This window comes from Leishmania panamensis (genome assembly GCF_000755165.1).
Source record: "Leishmania panamensis strain MHOM/PA/94/PSC-1 chromosome 17 sequence".
Lineage (NCBI taxonomy): Eukaryota > Euglenozoa > Kinetoplastea > Trypanosomatida > Trypanosomatidae > Leishmania > Leishmania panamensis.
Window position 1 is genome coordinate 348,546 of NC_025862.1, and position 17,273 is coordinate 365,818.

At 53.1% G+C, this 17,273-nt stretch overlaps 6 protein-coding genes across 6 annotated transcripts, besides 1 other annotated feature; 1 reads left to right on the plus strand and 5 right to left on the minus strand.

Moving 5' to 3' along the window:
* Positions 1-560: 560 nt before the first annotated feature.
* Positions 561-2,345, minus strand: LPMP_170810 (hypothetical protein; the record flags this gene model as incomplete). The annotated part of the gene is made up of 1 exon (XM_010699470.1): positions 561-2,345. The coding sequence occupies one exon, from the start codon at positions 2,343-2,345 to the stop codon at positions 561-563; it is 1,785 nt and encodes a 594-aa protein (XP_010697772.1).
* A 2,483-nt stretch (positions 2,346-4,828) lies between these two features.
* On the minus strand, positions 4,829-6,724 carry LPMP_170820 (hypothetical protein; the record flags this gene model as incomplete). Its single annotated transcript, XM_010699471.1, has 1 exon — positions 4,829-6,724. One exon carries the CDS (start codon positions 6,722-6,724, stop codon positions 4,829-4,831), a length of 1,896 nt encoding a protein of 631 aa, XP_010697773.1.
* Positions 6,725-7,624: 900 nt separating this feature from the next.
* On the minus strand, positions 7,625-9,196 carry LPMP_170830 (hypothetical protein; the record flags this gene model as incomplete). The annotated part of the gene is made up of 1 exon (XM_010699472.1): positions 7,625-9,196. The coding sequence occupies one exon, from the start codon at positions 9,194-9,196 to the stop codon at positions 7,625-7,627; it is 1,572 nt and encodes a 523-aa protein (XP_010697774.1).
* Positions 9,197-9,933: 737 nt separating this feature from the next.
* Positions 9,934-10,290, minus strand: LPMP_170840 (hypothetical protein; the record flags this gene model as incomplete). The annotated part of the gene is made up of 1 exon (XM_010699473.1): positions 9,934-10,290. One exon carries the CDS (start codon positions 10,288-10,290, stop codon positions 9,934-9,936), a length of 357 nt encoding a protein of 118 aa, XP_010697775.1.
* Positions 10,291-11,227: 937 nt separating this feature from the next.
* On the minus strand, positions 11,228-11,626 carry LPMP_170850 (hypothetical protein; the record flags this gene model as incomplete). Its single annotated transcript, XM_010699474.1, has 1 exon — positions 11,228-11,626. The coding sequence occupies one exon, from the start codon at positions 11,624-11,626 to the stop codon at positions 11,228-11,230; it is 399 nt and encodes a 132-aa protein (XP_010697776.1).
* A 1,576-nt stretch (positions 11,627-13,202) lies between these two features.
* On the plus strand, positions 13,203-14,537 carry META2 (META domain-containing protein, putative; the record flags this gene model as incomplete). The annotated part of the gene is made up of 1 exon (XM_010699475.1): positions 13,203-14,537. The coding sequence occupies one exon, from the start codon at positions 13,203-13,205 to the stop codon at positions 14,535-14,537; it is 1,335 nt and encodes a 444-aa protein (XP_010697777.1).
* A 1,471-nt stretch (positions 14,538-16,008) lies between these two features.
* Positions 16,009-17,273: part of a repeat region that runs on past the window's edge.

Consider the following 17,273-nt stretch of genomic DNA (forward strand, 5'->3'; position numbering starts at 1 on the left):
ATGGGACTGCTCGCGAAAAAGGAACAGAGGAAGATGAAGAGGAAATATCGATATGACATTGTTCGTTACACACCAAACGCAGCCAAACATCCACAGCAACAAACACGAAGAGCGTAAAGAAAAAAAAAGGACACGGGAAAACACTGCGTGCATGTGCGCTTCCTCCTCTTCCTCCTTTGTTATCTCCCCTCAGTTGAACAGTTGCCTACTCATTCTTCTCCCTTCCTCGCGGCAGCCATTCGTGTGGTACAGTCTACCGCTCTCTCGTTTGCCCGCCTCCTCTTTCCTCTTTTTTTTTTCGCGCTTATCCACTTTACGTGTGTGCCCCCACACTCACTCACGCACACGCGCTTCTGGATGTCATCGATCACGCTACTGCTGCCTCTCTCCCTCGTTCTACCTAGCGTTTCATATTCGTCGTCACCTTCCACTCCCATTCACCTTCTATACATACTGTCGCCTTCCTTCTCTCGTTGTCGTCTTTTCCAAGGCTTGTTTGTATAAAGACGGATAGGGGTGTGCACGGGAATGGGGAGGGGGGCCACACACGCAGCCACTTTTTATGTGTTGTTGGAGCGACCGTTACCACTGTTCATGGCAATCCCGTGCTCTACCTGGATCTGGTGAAAGACACTGCTGGACAAGGATGTGTTGGTCGTTGCGTTCGCCGAGGAGGAGAGAACGCGGTGCGCGCCGGTGAGGGTGGAGCGGCAGCTGCGAGTTTCGCCCCCAGAGCACTCGGAGAAGGCGGAGTGGTTGCTGGGTGCCACGTTCTTGCCTGTGCGACTGCGTGGGCCCCGGATGCTGCCGCCGCCGCTGCTCACTTCCGGCTTTACTGCACGCGGGTGCTTGACGTTGGCACTGGTGCTACGTGCCGCGCTGCCACTCGGCCGCCGAGAGGCTTGTCCACTAAGGCTGGCAATCGCAGCCCGATCGAGGTGACCTGGATTGCTAGCACTTTCGTGCATGAGCGCTGTCCATGCCTGTTGATGCTGCAGCACCTGAGAGATACTCCGAACGCTTCCACTCGTGACACCCGACAGCGGCGCGGCACCTTGACAGGGGTTCATTGGGCGGACACCATGCTCCATCATGTACATGTGGTAGTTCGAACCACCACTACCGCCGAAATGGGAGATGCGACACAGCGAGTCGCTCACCTCGGTGTCGATTGTTGAGCGGCCGTCGTTGTTGATGTTGTTGGCAGTGACGCTCGCCAAGTAGTTTGACATGGGGTGTGCCCCTGGTAAACAGCCGGCAGGAGAGCTGCGTGAATGAGAGCGAGCAGCCACACCGGTGCTTGCGCCGAATAGACTTGCTGCCATGGTTGCCGTTGCTGCTGATGGCACTGTTGCTAGGGATTGGAGGCCCACACCGCCGCTGCGTGGCGAGGTTCGCAGAACGCCGTGTGGTGGCGAGACGTAGCCACCGTTGCTGTTGCTGCTGGCATTATGGTTACTTCGGTATGCAAATTGAGGTTGCCACTGCGGGTTGTGGGCCATGTTTGCCTCCAGTATGATTCCGGTGAGGAGGCTCAGCTCCTCTTCGAAGATGTGCGGATCGAGCCCGGAAACGACACCTGCAGCAGATGTGGTGGAGGGCTGCGGTGCAGCCGGCGAGCTTGTTGTTCGCGGATCTCCACCGGGGGAGGCTACGGACGTGCTGCTGGTACCGCCACTGCCGTTGTACCCGTGCAGATGCAGCTCACCACGGCATGCAGATACCATCTGGTGGATGAGCCGAGCACATTGGTCTCTATCTTGAGTTATGGCCGATGCTTGACACGCACCAGCCACTGAAGGTAGCCGTCTCGCAGCGCCCTGAAGCAGAACACTAGGACTGCAGCATTGATTGCTTCCCGCCCCACCACTGTAGTGAGAAGTCGAGGAGACGACGAGGCCGCTGCTGCCTGCATAGCAGCCGGCAGCCAAAGGTGGAGTGGCCCCAGATGGTGAGTGAGTGCCAGCGTTAGACGGGCTGCGGTTACGGAAGGGAGCTTGTGCATTGCCATTACTAGCGGCCGCATCCTGCTGAAGAACGATATCGAATTGATCTAGCTCCCCGTCCTCTGGTACAATACCTGGAGTGATCGCGGCATGAGTGTTGACTGCATCGTGCAGCACGGGTTCCTCAATGGTGACCAATGAAGGTGAGGCTGCGTGCGTAGGTGCAGGCAGCCACGGCGAGGTCACCAGCCGCGAGGCGTTGGCACTAAGGCTGCAGCTTCCATTCATGCTTGGCCCTCCGGTGAGGTGACGCGCGTAAATACTCTCCACGTTGAACTCGATTGGCGAGGAGGGCTGCCCGGCACTGCTGCGGTGCAGTGCCGCATCTACGCTGTCCATGGCTGGCGTTCTTTCGCTTTTTTTTTTTTTTGCGTTCTCGTGGCCCAATTTCGGTTTAGCCCACGTCTTTGTCTCCGTACGCGCACACAAGCACAGGCGCAAACGCACAGACGGACTGACAAGCGATGCGTGCGTGTCTGTACGTTTGTATATTCTCTTACAGCTGGCCGGAGGGAGAGAGGTGCAGTAAAAGTATATATACACCCACACCCACAAAGGATGAACTTTTTCAGAACAACGAGGGATGTGCGTTTGAGGCCTTAACTGTGCGTGTTTTCTTTCGTGAGGGCGGGTGAGAACGCCGACAAGGCTGAGGTGTGTTGAGGGAGCGGGCGAGCGCCTAGAAATGCCTGAAGTGTAGGTGCAGATGAAACAGGGTGAGAGAGAGACACGGAAAAGGAAGCTGAGCCAAGGTGTGAAGGTGGCGCCACCTTTTCGAAGAAGAATAATAACGGAGGAGAAACACAAAATGGGGGAAGAGAGACAACAGACAAGGCGAAAGTATCAACGCGGACAACAGCAAACCCTTCAAAGACACACACACACACACACAAAGGAGAGGGAAGACAAGCGCAGTGAGCGAGAGAAAAGTGCAGGAAAAAAAAAGGCTGTAGTAGTACTAGTAGTGGTGGTGATAGTAGTAGCAATAACAAACGAAGAAGGATAGAAAGGGGCAAGAGAGGGAGGGCAGTGGTACACACACACACACACACGTACGTACAAAGGCACGCCAGTTTACACTGGCGAATGGAAGAGAGGGAGCCACAGTACAAGAGGGGTGCCGCTATATATAGAGGTAGAGAGGTAGGTAGGTAGAGGTAGAGGTAGAGTGTGTGTGTGTGTGTGTGTGTGTATGTGTATGTGTGTATGAAGGCTGCCGTTTCGAAGGAACAAGGAAGAACAGAGACAACGCAACTCCCACCTGGAAGAGAGAGGAGGAGGACGGGGGGAGAGGCGTATAGGTGTATACGAGCTTGCGTGTGCGAAAGAAAACAAGTGGAGAAGGGGGAAGGTCAGCGACGGAAACCCGAGTCAAAGAAGCTGGAGAAGTTGGGAGTGTGCACGTCCACAGGCAGTGTGACACCAGGACGTGTGTGTGTGTGTGTGCGGAGGCCTCTACTTCTTCCTTTCCGACTTCCTCTTCGAGGTGCTTTCTCTCGCCTCTTTTTTTCCCTTTCTTCTCTAGCTGTTAAGACGACCAAAGACACAAAGAAAGGAGGGAGGAGGGGGGGGGAGGAGCGACAAAAAGTGGAGCGAGGGTTAAGGATGCGCGTCGAAGTAGTGCAGCGACACTACACAACTACTCCTCCTGCCACACAGCTGCTCAAGACACAGAGGGAGAAGAAAGCACCAGAGAGTGAAAGGCGGTGAGGTGCGGAGGGGATGGGGTTAGAGGTTTGTGTGTATGTGCGAGGGAAGGGAGAAGGAGACTCCGGAAAAAAAAACACCCCCCTAACAGACGCAAACCCGGGAAGCAAAACGTGTATTCGTGCGATCGCTCAGCAGCAACCACCACCACCACAGTCGAACAACAAGCGAAAAAACGGAATGAGCGTGTCGCCTTTTGATCTTCTTCTCCTTCTTGGCCCCAGACTCTTTCCTTCTTTTTGTTATGTTTTTTTTTTGTTTGTATTTGTATTTGTATTTGGTTGTTAGTTTCCGTCGTCTCGATTCTCTCTCTCTCTTCTAGTCTCCCCAAAGGAGGGAGGAGGGAGGAGGAGAAAAGGGGGGGAGGCAGGGGAAGGGAAAACAACTTATACCGCTGACTCTTCCTTTAGACTGGCCCAACCTTTTTTTCCTTTATTGTTTCGTACACCACCCTGGTATCACCACTTCCTCAAAAACAAACAGCAGGGCGTGGTGCGTGTTGAGGCGCATCGAATGCAGAGATGCAGAACGCGGAGAAGGAAAGAGAGAGAGAGCGTTGTTCAGGAGGGAGAGGTTCAGCAAGGGAGGTGCGTCATCGTGGAAAGAATATCATTTCCTGCCCATTCCCTTCGACTCACACACGTTCAGGCGTGTAGAGAGCGAGTCACGAGACCGACGGGCTGGTTGGCTGGGAAAGAGAGGGGGCTTTCTCGCCAACATTGCACGTAACACCTGTAGTATGCATACGCGTGCTGGCCATGTGCGCACCACGCTTTTTTCCCGTTTAACGGACTCCCCCTTTGGCTTGTCTTTGCGTGTGCCTCTTCGTTTTCTCGTTTGTTCCCTCTGGCTGTCTAGCTCATATACAACCCACCCCGGGCACGCTGGCCGATTGAGGTGTCCCTTCCGAGTGTCCATTTCCATCGATAACGAAGAAAGGCAAGAGCACCACCAGTGAGGACAACAAACACGCTCGCATTGCTCTGGTTGAAGGGGAAGGGGTGAGGGTGGGAGCGAGTCAGGGGGCGCCATGTACACCCATGATTACACACACACATACACTCGTCCATAGGTACATAAGCTCACATCTACGTCCACCAGCTGTCAATAGTTCGTCATTGCTGCTGCTGGCGCTGCGTTGTGTCTTCGAACCAACTCAGCGTCGTTGCTGCCGGTGCCGGCGGCGGTGTGCCACCGCCTCCTTCAGTGCAAGCAGACGAAGTCGAGACATGAGCAGCTGTCATACCCGGTGTCGAAGAGAGAGCTGATGTGTTGCTTGTCGGTTCCACATCCTCGAAGAGGCTCAGCGCGCTCGTTGGCGGGTGCTGCGAGGGCTGTGTGTCTGCAGTATACCACAGCGGAGTGCTTGACACAGGTGCCGCAATGGAGACAGAAGACGTACTCATCACCTCGGTGCGCGCGCGTGGGTGGTGTGGCTGAAGAGCATCACCAAAACCTCGGACGCTGTCTCGATTCTGCCAAGCGGTGCCGTCGCACCAAGCCGTCGATATGGGCCTCCTCCCATCAGTCCTTCTCAAGGGATACTCAGGCGACGTGGCTGCAGGCGCCATCTGCTGAAAGGGAAGTGCTGGGGAAAGTTGTAGCGCTGCCAGCAGCATCTTTGTCGTCGGCGCGAGAAGAGCGGCAGCAGACGGCCTTGTAGCGCTCCGGAAACTTGCAACAACTTCCTTCACTGCCTTCTCCACATCGAAGCCGCCGCCCCCAAGTCCTGCATCGACAGTACGGTTCGCTGCAACAAATTGATGAGAGACACGAAGCACCTCTAGCCACACCGGGTCTCGGCGAATACGTGAGGCACCCAGTACAGTAGCTGTACTGTGTCGCTGGCCTCCCAACGGCAATACGGCTAACTCGCTGCATGCAGATGCGACCGACGTACTAGAGCAGCCTTGACGCACACGTGGGATATCGATGAAAGTGAGAAACCCGTGTCCCTTCGCACACTTATCCAGGGCCACAAACCTTGTGGACGCTGCTGCTGCCGCCGCTGCCATCGTCTCCGTCGCACTCGGGCTTGGGTGTGCAACGGTGGCTTCGAAGTAGCAATGAAGGTGTGCGGCAAACCAATAGGGTGCCTTCGCCTCCTGCAGCAGGCGCATAGTGTGCGGGTTGCCCAAGGCGTGGCGGCAGATGTCATCCTTGAAGTATGGCTTGAAGCGCAGCAGCTGTGCCTCGTCGCCGTAGCTGGTGATGCCCACAGGCCAGTCGTGGGAGAGAAAGAGGTCGACCATCGGTGGCAACGCTGCAGGAGATGCGGCTGGGGTTACCTTGGTCGTCTCAATGCTGCTGCTGCTGCGCAGTTCCTGGGTGGCACGCAGGTAGGCGTGCAGTTTTTCGACTTCGATCCGCCGCACATGATAGGCGGATTTTTTAGCCATTGGATTCACAGCGTACGGCCGGGGTGGATACGGGCGGTCGTAGTCTGGTTCCTTGAAGATGCCGCTGAGTCCTGCGATGGTGAGACAGTCGTCGATGGTGACAACAGAGGAATGGCCTAGGTAGAAGACGTTAGGCGCCACGAAGCCGCCATAGCTCTCCTGCGCCAGGAGGTCAGAGTTCTCGTGGTTACCGCCTACAAAGATGGTCAGGTACGGCGCCGCTGTTTGCGCCTTGTGTACGGCGGACGCGTCGGAAACGTCGGCGTAGTATTTGTGGAAGTCGCCAAGTACTTTGTACTTGTCTGGCACTGCCATGCTGTCTAGGTCCCCGGTCGTCCGCACGGCCTGGAAATCACCGCAACAGAGCAGCACGTCGATTCGCTTGCCGGTCTGCCGCTCGTGCTCGCTGCAGGAGTTGTAGATGCGGTCGAGCTCTCCGTGACAGCACCCCTGCACAGCAATATGGTAGAAGCGCTCATTCCACGAGCCTGATGGAGACGCTGACGTGGTCGCAGCTGTGCCTGACTGACCTGCAGTGGATGCTGTAGGACTGGGCAAGGCGCTGTCCCCACTTGCCTTCAGCGTGGCGAAGATTTTGTGCGCTAGCGACATACTGCCCCCCCCCTCCCCCCTAGAGAAGCAGAGAATAGGCTATGTTAGGGCAGCGCCGTTTTACCTGCGTACGTGCACGGTGGATCTTTTTTCCACCACTGAAGCGCGGAGGGCAACACATGCGTGTAGTGAGGGGTGGGGGTGGGGGAGAGGGGACAGAGTGGAAGTGATGCGTGAGTGATTCTCGTGGTATGCTACTATCCTGTCTACTCTGAAAGCTCCTCACTGCACGCAGAGCGACTGAGAGAAGGCGAATCCTATCAATCAATGCAGAGTCCTGAGTGTCACCTTCAGAAGCGACTAGACACAACCTCAGAAGGGTGGGTGTGGGTAAAGAGAAAGCATGATGTCAACCCTGACACACACACACACACACACACACACACACACACACACACACACACCCACGACTCATCATGTTTTCTGCGCTCACGTGCGTTGCTCTTTTTTTCTCCTCTACAACACTTGCCCCGGTGCTTCTACCTTTTTTCCGACCACATCTGGTCCACTAGACCTGTGAACACTTAAATCGAGCAACACAGAAGTATCGAGAGAAAATAACTCTCCCCCCTCAATGGCGATTCGCAACATGCAGTGTATTCCGTCTTCCCACCCCAACGCGATAGCCACACACTGCAGAGGAAAGACGCAGCCAAAGGCGGGGAGGGGGGAGCGTGGTCAAAGGAGGGGTGGTGATTTTCTCACAATAGTACCACGTGACACTCTTAGGGAAATCCAACACCTCAAAAACGATGACAATGGCCCGTGCTGACTACAACGAAGGAAAAGATTTGAAAGTGAGCAGCACACGTCCACATACCCCCCCCCCCACACACACACACACATGCAGAAAAAAGAACGAGAGGTGATGGCGGAGGGAAAATGGAAGAGAAGCACGATCTACTTGGGTGCCTTGAGATACTCCAACTCCAGCTGCCGTAAAAGCGAAGGGAACACAGCCTTCTCGTCTGCATCAGGGAGACCACCGCTGAGCCAGCGGACGATGCCTTCATGGTCTACCAGCATTACATGCGGCAGAAGATAATTGCGCAAGCCTAGTGTAGCGTAGAACGGTTCCAGTAACTGGCTGCCAACAAACGTAGAGGAGGCTAACAGGGCATTCTTGATCTCGTCGACAGAGGGCTGCTCGCCAGGTTCAGAAGGTGTTGCTGGGGAAAGCGATTTGGCGAATCGGTTTACGTACAGACGTTGCACCCAGCCGTACTTGTAGACGTCAGCACTACGAAGCGAAATCACATCGATCGGCATCGACCGCGGTGATGAGGCGGCACGGACACTGCTGCCGTCCTTTCCTAGAATGTCCGATCTGGAGATGCCGTAGCGTGACTGCGAGTTTGTGGTGCCACTCTTTGCTGTCCCCACTTCTTCGGCTGGGAGGGGAATATACGGCAGGAGTCCTGGACAGGTCGTGCTGTAGGCAAGTCGGCGCCAATCTATGTCGGCCTGAGAGCCGAACTTTTGCCCGAGTTGGGACAGAATGACTACCGCTGGCCGACGAAACATGGAAGGAGTTATCGTAGTGAACAAGCCACTGTCCTTCGCGTTGTACGATTTACTGCAGCTACCCCTCGCCTCGTGCCCCGTCATGGGTGGGAAATACGAGGCAAAAGACGATGAGCTGTTGCTCAGAGATAGAAGCGTGGCTAGCTTCGACGCGGCGGCCGCACTGAAAGCGTTGGGAGAGCAGAACTGGCGCGTATGTGCGCAACGAATATGAGGAAATACGGAGCTGATCTGGAACTGCAGGGCCTGCTGATGCGACGCTACCGTCGAACCCTCCTGCTCCGCGACATCGCCTTCCGCAGACCCCCCGACAGCAGGTGTAGGCTTCATTAACGACGTCGTTGGGTTTTTTTGTCGTGACACATGGCGTCGCTTGCGTGACAGAAACGGCGGGCCGCGCATCAGCTTGCTGTCTTGAATGATCTTGAGCTCGTTCGTGGCGTGCTCGTTGAAGTAGCGCAACATCCGCTCAAGCTCATTGTCTATAGCGAAATCCATTCCATAGCGGAAATACTTGAGCACCAGAAAGACATCGCGAGACAGAATTGGCTTATCCAGATCCATCCCAACATCGCGAAAGATCAGCATCTTTGAGCGCTCTTCTTTGATTTTGGTCTCGATCCTTTTGCGCCTTCCTTCAGCAGCCGCATTATAGGTTGGAAACGATGGCAGGCGTGAGTCGGACTCCATCTTGGATAGCTTCCGAAGAAAGGAGTTAGAGGCCTCCCTTTTTGAGTCGCTTTGGTTCTCACAGCTCGCCCGACCTGGCACATCGAATTTCGAGTTCACATTCCTTTCTTCAAAATAGCTGGTGCTTGCAGCATCATTGCACTGCTTTTCAGAACTGTTACTTGGCGGCTTCGTCACCTCAAAGAAGTTGGTTTTGCCAGAGCGGCGGGGCGATGCTGGTGGTGCTTCCTTCACCTCTGTAACAGCCCGCCTTCGCATATCTTCCTGTAGCTGTCGTAGCACTGCGGCAGGGTCCTCATCTTCCATGTATCTACCGCTGCCGCTGGTGCTATGAGTACTTGCTTTACGCAGCGTCAACAAGATGACTGTGGTGCAGCACACTCCAGTTTGCCTCGCGTAAAACAAGGGCTGGAGACACCGGTGCATCTGTACAGTTTCTAGAACTTTCTGACGCACGTTTATGATTGTGTGTGGAAGGAAATGAGAAGGGGAGAGTAGAGGATATCCTGATGACGACAATAAAAGGAAAAAGTGGGTGCTATATTGGGAAACGAGCCAGTGGCAGAATCTCTGCAGCTTGCTGCTTAGATAATCAACTCAGCTTTCTAGAACAAGGTTGGGGAGAGGCAGCTACTAGGTCAAGAGACCTCCCTCCAAAAGCCTAATGACTAGATGCTTTCAGTTGAACGCACATGCAAATGACCTTTGCATGTCACTTCGTTTTGTGTTACGGCAGTAAGTTTTCTTTTCTGTAGGCACTTTATTTGGAGAACAAATGAATTTCTTCTGATATTACGGCACTTACCCGTTAGCTTGGGTCAGGCTGTCAAAAGGAGAAAAGATGAGCATGTCGATGAGAAGCCGCCGACAACTTTTCAGCACCAAGCGACTTCTCAAAGCTCTGCAAACAGATACCATGTAGGGTCTGTCGAGGAGCTAATGACTACAGTGCGTATCAGCCAGGTCCATATCGGCGAGGAGTTGGTTCAAAAGCTCTACTTTTTGCTCTGTCTGCTGCGAGCTTTGTCAGTGTAGCGTCGTCGAACATCCTTCACAGCACCCATAATCTGCTTGCGGAGGTGCTTAAGGCCCTTCTCGCGCTTATTAACTATATGTGCAAACTGAATCGAAGCAATCTCCTGTGCAAGATTCTTCTGCGTGTGTTTTCCTGCCTTTGTGAGCCCTAGAGAGTTTTCCAGCTCTGCCTGCTCGCTGTTGCGGCTAAGGAACCTCTGGCGCTTGCGTTGACGGGTACCGCGGAGGCCTTTTGGGGTTTTTTTGCCAGCATGGTTAGTCTGAGCGTGTGTAACAATTGCAACACTCTTGGCTCCGCGTCCGAAACCTCGACCCATCGTAGAAGAGGGGAAAGTTACTAAATCTACTCTAAAGGGTGGAACAAAAAGTAAATGATAAGAGCAGGATAAATGACAGGATGGGAAGAGTGAGGTCAAGGTTTAAGCCACAAGAAGATGGGGTACAGTACCGTTGCAACCTTTGGGCTAGTTTTTCACATTTGCTGCAAATAAAGCACCACGAGCTCTCGCATTCGCAGACTCGTTTACTGGTAATTGAAGCAACAGGCAAAACTGATGGCTAGAGCGCGTAGCCTTATCATAATTCTGTTACCATTTCTTTTTTACCCCAACGCTACACACTTGCTTTTTTAAAAATTAGATGACAAATAAGCGGAGGTAGGTCACATCAAGAGAGAAAGGAAGGACATATATTCAAGTCGGACACAGAAAACACCCAGCATCTAAAGGTTGTTCACCGCAGCCGTCAGCACTTCTGAGAATATACAGGCTCCTGCATACAGTACAGGCCATCCCAGTTCTTTTGCCTCCAATCACTGCCGATGAAGCGAGCTACGTAGTTGGTCACATGAATTTCATAGAAAACAGGAAATAGTTTTCATCCTTGCTTAGCATGTTGGAGGACCGTCACACATGCACATATACATCACAAGAGAGGGAGAGAGAAGGGGGTAAGGAGAAAAAAAAGAAAGGGCGACGCTAACCTCATAGTATCTGTACAGTAGGTTTTCACAAAGGAGAGAAAAGAAGGAATAAAGACTCAGAGAATACAGGGAGGCAAGGGGAAAAAGGGAAGATAAAGTGAGACAGCTGATTGCTTAACCTCAGGTGAGAGCAGGAAAACACAAGCAATAAAACAGCTCAAGCGTGCATCCGGTAGCAAGAATGAGTTCCAGAGGCTGCGGCAATAATAATAAAAATAAACTATGTACGAAAGGATAAACAGGTCACTTTTCCCCTGAGTGCGCACAGCCTGCTAGTAGGCTTGGTTATAGCCTTGATTTGGATAGCCCTGATACTGCTGTTGGTGCATATACTGCGGGTCTTGCATGTACTGGCCCTGCTGCGCGCCGCTGTATTGCGAGTTACTGTATCCTGAGACCTGCTCTACGGTACCCTCGTACTTCCTTTCTTGCTGCTGATGAGACGACTTAGAGCGCTTCTCAGTGTCATCAGCGCTTTGGAAGCTGCGGGTGCTTCCCGCTGCTCGCATGCTACCGCGGATTGAGTGCATGCTCTTCGGTCGAGCGGACTTTGGGTTGGGGTTGTCATAGTACTCGTGGGCGACCAGGCGTTGCTTTTCCTTGTTGAAGAGGTTTTCGGTCTTGGTGGTAACACTCCCCCACCACATCGCGAACTTGGTAGTGAAGGACATTGTAAACTAAGCTGGCTTAGTACGTAGTGTGAAGGGTGCGTTATACTATCTTCCCAGTAACGAAGAGAGCAACGCGAGGAGAAAAATATGAGAAGCAGATTAGACATCGATCCTTAGATGAGGAACGCGAGCAAATGGACGCATACAGCACGCATGAATAAAAGGGGGTGATGTCAGGCAATCTTGCACGGCGTGACCCTGATACCTTTACAGGCTATTGCTCTCAGTGTGACCGCCGATGAGAAGAATGCGTTGCAGCATTTACATTGCGCCTGCCACAGAGACGCGACGACTGCGAGGAAGCACATCGCAACATCGCGTTCGCACATTGGATAATGACACATTGTACGCACAAATCGAGACACTCGCAAGATACTTTAGATTGTACAAGAAAAATGCCTCTGCAAGGACATTCCTGCAGCCGGTGGTGCCACGGTTGTGAGGTTGCGGATCATGCACGAACGAAGCCCTTGTTCTGGTGAAAAGGGAGCCCGCTCGGAAAACTATGGCATGCATTAGCCGTGCGAACACTCTGGAAGAATGACTGTGCCTGAAGGCTGTAGCTTTGACAGTGGGTGGTTCTGGGCGTGGCAGACGTGCTGGCGAGCAGCAGCCGGAGATGGACTCATAAGGGTAGCGGGGGGGGGGCCTGGAGGTTTGAAAGGGGCAGGGCTGCTAAGCGAACGGTTTCCAGAGATGATCGATCGCGGGGTGGGGGAGGTCCTGGAAGGTGAGCCCGTCCTCGGGTGTAATTGGCCACCGTCACTAAGCAAGCCCGAAGGACAAGGCTGTGAGAGGACCCATGGCTGGCCCAGCTAAGTTGGCAGGCAATGAAAGAGAGGGGGGGGGGCAGAGACTTGCGGTCGGTATGGTGGTAGAGATCTTGCATGGCTGCACCGCGACTTTCTCTCGAACTCCAACACCGAACATGATGGATCAAGTACGTGACAAGTACCTTTTACTTCGCCACGCCAGAAGTCCATTATTGCACTTGTTTGAACGCAAACAGTGGACTTGCGTGTGGGCTGCAAACCAGTGATTCTTGTCTAATCGATTTGTCAAACATGTGGGGATGAGCATGGAAAAGTGTTGCTTTCCTCTTGAGCTCACCTTTTCAAAGAAACGTGAAAGAATTCGCCGAGGAACGGAACATTTTTTTTACTTTCCTTGCCCGCGTTGCTGTTGTCTTGAGTGCACAAGGACACCATCAACAGGCCCTATGCTACCAAGGGCACAAAGTGCCAAATCTGAATGTGCCCAGAGTATGCTCTCTTTCTACCTCGTACCATTACGTCTGTGTGACTGTAAGCATGCGGCTCTCTTCAATTATATCTTTTCTTATTTTACGGAAACCTCTTTACTTTTTGACCCTCACTGCCACCTTTACTATTCCGCGTGAAACGAAGACTGTTCTATTTTGGTTGTAGGCTTCTGTGTATCGTTTTTTTTTCGTTTACATGCTTACAACCGGAACTTGTCCCCCATACGCAAAAGCAGCAACAGCGTTACTTCACCGCCACAACTGTTACTTACAACACTAGATATACACGCTGTGCGAGACGAAACTGGAGCAGCAATGTCCACCGCCGACGACATCTGCGGTACATATACTCTTTCCCATTGCGATGGGAGGATTGCATCTACAAAAGCGACTCTGACTATTCACCGCTGCGGGGACACACTGACAGCGCATGTCACTGTTGTGAATGATCTGCGCGGAACGGTACAATATGAAAATGGCCATATTGTCGGCTCTCTGCATTCCACGGGCAACGTGACCGGTCCCGCTCAGGAGTCGGTGGAGCAGATGCTGAGCAAGGGATTTGCTGACGGATTTGATATTGTGATTGAGCTTAACAGACTTCTTCTCAAAAACACCAACAGCTCTTTTGCTTTTGTGTGCTCATCGAAGCTTTCGGATCTGAACGGCGAGCACGCTATCATTGCGATCAACGGCCAGCCGCCGAATCAGGAGATGATAATGCGCTTCATTCCCGACGGCAATGGTGGATGCTTTGTCACTGCGAATGTTGCAAACTCCCTGCGCGGCAGCTGCCAGCTTGACGCAGGTCTTCTGCGAGGTGAACTTGCAACCACTCAGGTCGAGGCGGACGAAAGCCTGATGCGCGTGGAGAAGCTGATCAGCGAAGGATTTCAAAAGGGTTTCCATATTTGCAATAACGAGTCAGGGATTCTGCTCCAGTCTTCGGAGGGCACCATCCAGCTATGCCGGATTCTTAGCCAGATCAACCTCGAGGGTGTCTATGTGTTGAAGTCGTTCAACGGTGGCGCTGTCCCCACGCGCAACCAGCCGATTGTCACTTTCAGACCTGGAAACGCAAACGAGGTGGACATCTCTATCAGTGTGGCTAATCGTATTCGTGGCACTGCTGCTCTGAATCAGAATGTTTTGTCGTCTGAAGAGCCTCTCATGTCTACTCGAATGATGGGGACTGAGGAGGAGTCTAAGCTGGAGAGCGCTTTCAACGTTGGCTTTCAGTACGGCCTTGAGTGCATCTCCAGTGGCAACGAGCTGACGTTGAAGAACCAGGATTGTAAGTTTGTTCTGGTGAAAGCAGCGATTCCAGAGGCCCAACACGGCGGCTCAAGCTACAAGGGAACGTACTGCAGCAAGTGCTTCAAGACCGAAGGTAACGGTTTGTTGTTCCGCCTTGTCAACGATCACGAGAAGAAGTGGGCGTTTTATAACGACACACAAGATTTCCGCATTCACGTGCGCGCCACGTTTGGTGCCCGCTCCAATATCGAGGCTCTAGACAACGCCAGCATGTACCAGAACGACGACGGCCGCTACATTGTCGAAGTCACCGTGAATCCTCAATCCACAGAGATGTTTATTGAGGGCGATGTGAACGGTTTCAGAGCACACTACGACGCTGAGCCTATTTAGGAGGTGCTTCCGTAGTTTCTCTTTCTTGTGCTCAAAGTGTATTCTTTCTTTTCTGGAGAGGGAAAAGAACAACCGGTACAACGCTGGATTATGTGAACCCATCTATGTATGTGCCTAGAGCTATCCTAGTCACCAGGGACAGACAATTCAAATTCTCATTTCTTTGCCGTTTTCCCGCTGGCACTGGGACTCAGTAGATTCTCGATGCTCATTTATTCGTATTTTGTTCTCATTCTTTTCATAAGTGATTCGACCAGGCGACATGTATCTCAGATTCGTTGTCTCATTGATCTATACCATCTCTTTCTTTCTTTTTACCTTTCCTTTGTGCTTGTGCACTTCGTGTTTTATGCTTATTATTGGTAGAGTATATGTATGAATACTCCCTGTAGCTCGTGCTATTTGATTGTGTAAGTCGCTTTGGAAAAGATGATCGCTCTTCAAAAAAAAAAAATGATGCATTAGAGTGTGACAGGTTGAGGCAATAATTTTTAGCAAAGACAACCCACTTTGCCACAGTGCAGTGCTAAGAAGGAAATCTTACCTGCAGAACCTTTTCTGTAGGTGCCTATTTCATTCTAAAGGTTTTGCGAAAATGTCCCCCAAAAGTGCAAATGCGCAAGCGATTTATAGAGGTTGTACTAGCATACTTCTTTGGCACGTTGACTTTGCTGTATGATTCAGCTGGTGCGCATCAGCACCCTGAGCACATTACCTCGATGTACCAATCGTAATGGCGCACCTGAGCAGTAAGACCATGCACCACACTATTGTTTTATTGTGGTCTTCTTCTATTTGCCTCTAGCCACACTGTTGGCTGGTGGATCGACAAAGCAGTTCCCAAAGCGCTAGCCTCAAGCAATAAGTTTCCTCTTTGTACTTTCCTACTCATTATTGACTACACTCTTGTCTTTGGACGCTATACGTGCAGTAAAATGAGCTGCCTCAGCATTATTAAAAAAAAAGGTATATACTTTTAAGCGTTTCACCGAGGCGAGGTAACCACGGAAAGTACTGTTTAAGGGTCTATACCCGACAAACAAGATACAACACGAATGACTTCTGCTGCTTTATATCTACGCACACGTAGAGGATTATATGAGAAGTGAATCTCTGTCGCAGTCATGCCATTCACCAAGCAAAAACAATTTTCGTTCATCAGCCTTCATGCCACTTGCTGAAGAAACAGTAACCTTTCCTTTTTGTTCTTGAGATCATGCCGTGTACAGAGGATCGGGCTTTGAAAATGACCCCTTTTTCTCACTGCAGGAATACAACGTCCTCACAGCACACGAAGCGAGCATTTGTGAGGCATCATTGGAATCATACAGCTAAAGTTGCGAAGTAGTATGTGCTGCACGCATGTGTGCAAACGCATAAAACTACAATCCTTCTTCCGAATGTTCAATACGACAGCAAGTTTGTCGCATGGTCGTTTGATTTCTCGTTTTCTTACGGAGCACTTCATCCTCCCTAATGATGCCGGCCACCTCAGTGCGCGGCATCTCAGTGTCTACTGCGCCCCACCCTTTGCGGGGAGGCCAAGCAGTCCGCAGCCTGCCGTCGGACACGGTTGCGTACTCTTGGTGTCGCTGGACCGGTCTGGGCTGGTGGCATACCGAAGAGACGTGCGGCCACGATGGCGTTTGGATCACCTCACTACGAACCTAGGCAGTTGCATGACGGCCAGCGTTCCACGCCAAGGAAGAAGGATGCTGTGCCTACGAGGCTGCCAGAGACCATGCTCGCCCTGTTGCGCAGCAGCACCTGTCCGCACTTTGGACTCCTGCAGCGGCGGGCGACTGGCAGTGACGGCGTGGCGCGCTGCCCGCTACTGCGCTGGCATTGTGGTGCCCCACCCCACCTGTGCTTGCTATGGGGGCATCCGACCTGGAATTGTGCCCGATATGCCACGCGTGACTCGCGGGCCGCTCGAGGCCCCAAGCATGCCTCATCTCCCGCTGCGGCCTAGCATGAAGCGGCCTCACTGTGCCCATCTTGCCTGTGCTGCGCGGGCTTTGCCCGTCTGGTGCCTGTCGCTGCCCCCTTGTACCCGTCCGGGGCGGCGTGGTGTGAGCTCTTTGTGCGCAGGCGCGTGTCTATCCGCGGCACCCTCCGCTGGATACCCCCGCTGCGATCGAAGGCGTGCGGGCTAGGGTTAGGGCGGGGTGCCACTGCCGCTACAGACTCATGGCAGCGCCCGACTTGTGGCGGCACATGCGAGCAGGCCACCCAGAGACGCGCCCTGCGGCGTTGATGGCAACGGAGGGTCGGGGCAGTGAGCCACCCAGGCAACGGCGTTGCCCTGGAGCAGGTCCCGAGATGTGCAAATGCGAGCACCGTGCGCACGCGCTGTTAAGCACGGCTGGCATGGTGTATCACATCGGAGCAGTGCATCCAGCGGTGAGGAGGGCGTGGATGATGGAGCGGAGAGGTGCGAGGAGATGCACCTCAATCGACGCCAGAACGCATGTGCGCGACGCATGCGGCATCGCCTACAGCCGAGCGGGTGGGCTGATGTGGTACAGATGCCGGAGGCGTGACGAGAACAACCCGAATGGGGACACCATCAAGTCCTCCAGGCTCCAATGTGGAGACCCACCAGACCACATAACGGGACGCCGCCACTTGAGGTGTGACGGGGGCCGAAGCCTGGCATGCAGGGCACAGGGTCTCCAAGGGCCCTGGCGTGCAGCTGCTCCACTTCCTCCTGGAGCTCATCCGGCATGCGCCTAG